General features: G+C 49.4%; 1 protein-coding gene across 1 annotated transcript; it reads right to left on the bottom strand.

Annotated features, from left to right (window-relative positions):
• Window positions 1-319: 319 nt before the first annotated feature.
• C2CD4C (C2 calcium dependent domain containing 4C) lies at window positions 320-1,627 on the bottom strand. The gene has a single exon (XM_032210580.1). The coding sequence runs from the start codon at window positions 1,625-1,627 to the stop codon at window positions 320-322; it is 1,308 nt and encodes a 435-aa protein (XP_032066471.1).
• Window positions 1,628-4,284: the final 2,657 nt, after the last annotated feature.

The following is a 4,284-nucleotide window of genomic DNA, read 5'->3' as shown; positions in this document are numbered from 1 at the left end:
CTCTACCTCCAACAAGGTAACCGTGAAAGAAGATCAGCTCGCAGTGACCAAGGGACACACCTTGACCCAAAGAGACAAAGAATATCCAGACCTTCTAAGAAAATAGGGTCACGCAGCAAGCTACTGAGGTTTCATGCAAAAATGCTGGGATGCCCCTTTCGTGGACCTCAAACATGCAACACCCATTTCACAGAAATGCTGACTGACCTTGGAGGAATCTGCGTGAGCAGACCAGACCTCCAACCCCTCCCAGTTTGCAGAACAGGAAAAAAGCCGACTGAGATTAGCGGCAGGCCACAGATACAGGAGAGGGGAGACCTTATAAAAAGGGAAGCAAGGAAGTGAGGGGCAGTTCCTTCTCGCCCATCAAGGTGTCACGTTTGAGACTGCTGCCTTTGTTAACCACTTTGACCTTGAGAGACATTTTCCTCACGTTGCTGAGGCCCAGCCCGTCGAAAAAGAAATCTTCGTTGAAGATGGGGTTGCGGCTATTCTTGATGATCGTGCTCCGTTGCTTCTGCACCTTGCCGGGGTTTAAATAGAGAGCCACACAACAGTTGATGCTCCTGATATCACAGTGCTTGTCGTAGAGGTCTTCGGCGGCCACCACGCGCACCCGCAGCCTGGCGTTGGACGGGTTGTAATGGACCACCAAGCGGATGGTGCCTCCTTTGCTAAAACTGAGCACGTGTTCCTTGTGAAATCTGTCTTGGGGGTCTGCGGGGGTGAGAGGCTGTGGTTGCACCCCGCCAGTGGCTCCCCCAGTTGGAGGGGTCGCACAGCGCATGCGGCGCTGGGAGCTGGGACTGGTGTCGGCCGAGCTGTCGTCAGTGGACAAGGAACTGTTGCGAGCCACCGAGTGTTTGAGTTTGATGACCTTGGATTGACTCTCCTGGCTGAAGATCTTGAGGAGGGACACCGATCTCGACAGCAGCGGGGAGCCGAAGGGAGAGGACTCCGCGGAGGAACAGGTGTCGCTCTCTCCTCCACTGAAGTAGCGGTAGGGATTCATGAGGGACATACTGATGTCCGAGGGGTTCAGGTGAGCGCTCTCTCCATTGGACTTGCTCCCTCCTGAGGTGGACCTCCGTTGAGAACTGGGCGAGGAGGACTGGGATGGGCACAGGCTAGTGTGCTCGCTATGGAAAAGAGATTCCTTACGGCGGGTATGAGGACTCTCCATCAGCGTTGCGAAGCCGTACGAGGTCTGTGCTTTGGGGACATACGGCAGCGACATGGCCGTCTGGGACTGTGGGTCTGCGTTGGTACTGTAGTCCTCCTCAGACATACACTCATCTGCGCTCTCGATCTGGATGATGTGTCGGCTGGCGGCTTTTAAAAGATTCTTGCTCTCCGAGACGGCCTTCACCGGCAAGCGAGGGCTACGCGGAGTTTTGCGGGCAGATAAATTCTGCTCGGAGGCCGAAGTGCCCAGGTTGGGTTTGGTGTTCCCTTCCTCTGCCTCAGGAGGCACCGTCGGCAACTTGGGTGGAATGAAAAAATCCGGGATTTTATCCGGCGTCAGGACATTGCTGTACAAGGGTCCTTTGGACTGCTTGTCTGCCGAGTCGTTGCCGCGAGAACCGCTATTGTCCACTGAGCCCCGGATTTTCTCTAAAAGCCACATTCTGAGTCTTTTTCTTCTACTGGTTCAGGAGGAGACCGACAACTGCAAACGCCTGGAAGATAAAAGACAAAAATCATAGTGAGTTTCTTACCCTACCACTGGTACAGAATGGTCTTTTAATTTGCAAATTAGCTACTGCTGAGCAGAGAAATGACCCCCCCCCCCTTTTCTTTCTCATTATAGATTCCAATGGAGGAAAAGAGCATCGGTTTTTGAAATTTCTCTTCCAAGAGGAAGAGAAAATTTCAGGGATGGGCCATAGCTTTTTAAAACTTACTTCTTCATAAGCATATCAGGCACCAGGGAGATCAGGAGATTCAGGCAGTTCGAATGAGTATAAAGATTTATTGTACACTTAAGCTTTCTACAAAAATCTGACCTACTAAAGGTCAAGGGAAATGCGTGGGAATTAGGAAGGCATTTGATGTGGGCTGGACTTAGATTTCTTGGGGGCATGAAGGGACTCATGACTGATGACACATTTGACTCCTCCTTCGGGCTCAGCCTGGTCAGCTCCTACATTGCAATTGCCCTTAGACTTATATGCCGCCTTACAGCCCTCTCTAAGCGGTTTACAGAGTCAGCATATTGCAAGCTGAGTCATTTTACCGACCTCAGACAGATGGAAGGCTGATCAACCTTGAGCTGGTCAGGATCAAACACCTGGCAGTGAACAGAGTTTGCCTGCAATATTGCATTCTTACCACTGCGCCACCACGGTGACGTATGATACCATAACGAGGGCTGGCATGTCCTCAACCTAGGACCACAATTGAGCCCAAAGTGTAGATTGCTAAGTGAGACATTTGTTAAGTGAGTTTTGGCCCATTTTACAACCTTTCTTGCTGCAGCTGTTAAGTGAATCACTGCAGTTGTTAAGTAAGTAACAAAGTTGTTAAGTGAATCTGGCTTCCCCGTTGACTCTACTGGTTAGAAGATCGCAAAAAGGGGATCAACATGACCCCAGGACAATGCAACCAGCGTCATAAATATGAACCAGTTGCCAAGCATCTGAATTTTGATCACGTGACCATAGGAATGCTGCAACGGTCGTAAGTGTGAAAAACGGTCGTGAGTCACTCTTTTCAGCACCATTGTCATTTTGAACGATTAAACGAATGGTTTTAAGTCATGGAACTACCCATACAGATAGTCCTCTACTTACGACTGGTCGCTTAGTGTCCATTCAAAGTTACGACAGACCTATTTTGGGGCTACTTACAACCTAGATTCAGAATTCCAGCAGTGGAGGCCTCTAGAAGTCATGCGATCAAACTTTGGGGGTTCGGCAACACGGCCACATAGACTTGTAACACCCCATGGTCAGGTGACCACATTTTATGACAGTTTTGCCGAAACATGCAAAAACATGACCATTATGAACCACTTGTTCGCTTAATGACTGAGGCATCCCCTTAATGACCGGGGATTCACAACCGCAGTGATTCACTTAACGGCAGCCACGAAGAAGGTGATAAAATCGGATTGAGGATGTGACCAATCCATTTTATGGCTGTCTTGAATTATGACCATGATTGGCCGGTTTCATTCACTGATTCACTGAACAAAGGTGGCAAGAAAAGTCGTAAAATGGGGCAAAAACTCAACAGTTTTCTCACTTAACAGCATACCTTTTGGGCTTAACTGTGGTGATTAAGCTCAGACTTGTAGATGCTCCATCCTTGTAGGATTTTCCAGAAAAGATCGGACAATCCAGGATGGTATGAGGACAGGGGGTTGGACTAGATGACCCCCCCAAAGCACACCTCCAGCTCTGTGATTCTATGTGAATTCCAAAAAGACCGGTTGGCATTGGCTCTAAAGCTAAACCTCTCATCCTTTAATGATACAGGAGCCTGTTGTGGCCCACCAGCGGCCAGCGTAGCAGATTCAGAGAGTGAGGAGGGTTGGGGAGGAACCTGGGCCAGTCCTGGAGTCTGGGGAAGGCTCTGATGAGGGCTCTGTGTCGGAGGCAGAGAGGGGGCCAGGGCCCTCTGACAGTTATCAGCTGCCTTCAGAGTCAGACATCAGTGAGGCAGAAGAACAGCTGGAGCCTGTTCCCAGTGTGTGTGCATGCGCACAGTTGCCAGATGAAGGGGACAGCTAAAGAACAGGGATTGACTTGGGAGTAGGGCCATAGGTGGACGGTGAATGGCCCCTCTCATAGGGAATAAATGGGAACAAAAGGGGAGTGGAGTTTGCAGGAGACAATTAGTTCGCTTAATTGGTTCGTGACTCTCCAGACTCCTTGCCAAGTTCTGCAGATATCTGGCCTGGCAGCTTTCCAAGCCAAATAAAGTCTGTGACTGTAAATCCTCCCTTGAAAGACTTTGCTGGATGTGAATGTAAATTAATAAAAGGTTTTTTGTCGGGAAAAGGACTGCGTTTCATGCTTTTGCGAAGCCTCGGTCAGAGCAGAGCTTCTGTCTGCGCATGATGTACGTCTCCCCAAATTACATAACAGAACATCTGATTCTAAGTGCTGAACACAGCCAAACTGGCATGCAAATGCTGTACTACTGGAGGCAAAACACCAGTTGAAAAAAAAAGAGCAGGGCTTTGGATGGCTCCACACATAACTCTTCAGGCACACGAGCAGAAACTCAGATGTTGCTTCAGCAATGTTTGGAAATAAACGGAGAGTTTCCCTGGCAAGT

Source organism: Thamnophis elegans, chromosome 1 (genome assembly GCF_009769535.1).
Source record: "Thamnophis elegans isolate rThaEle1 chromosome 1, rThaEle1.pri, whole genome shotgun sequence".
Lineage (NCBI taxonomy): Eukaryota > Metazoa > Chordata > Lepidosauria > Squamata > Colubridae > Thamnophis > Thamnophis elegans.
This window is presented reverse-complemented; position numbering and strand designations above follow the sequence as displayed.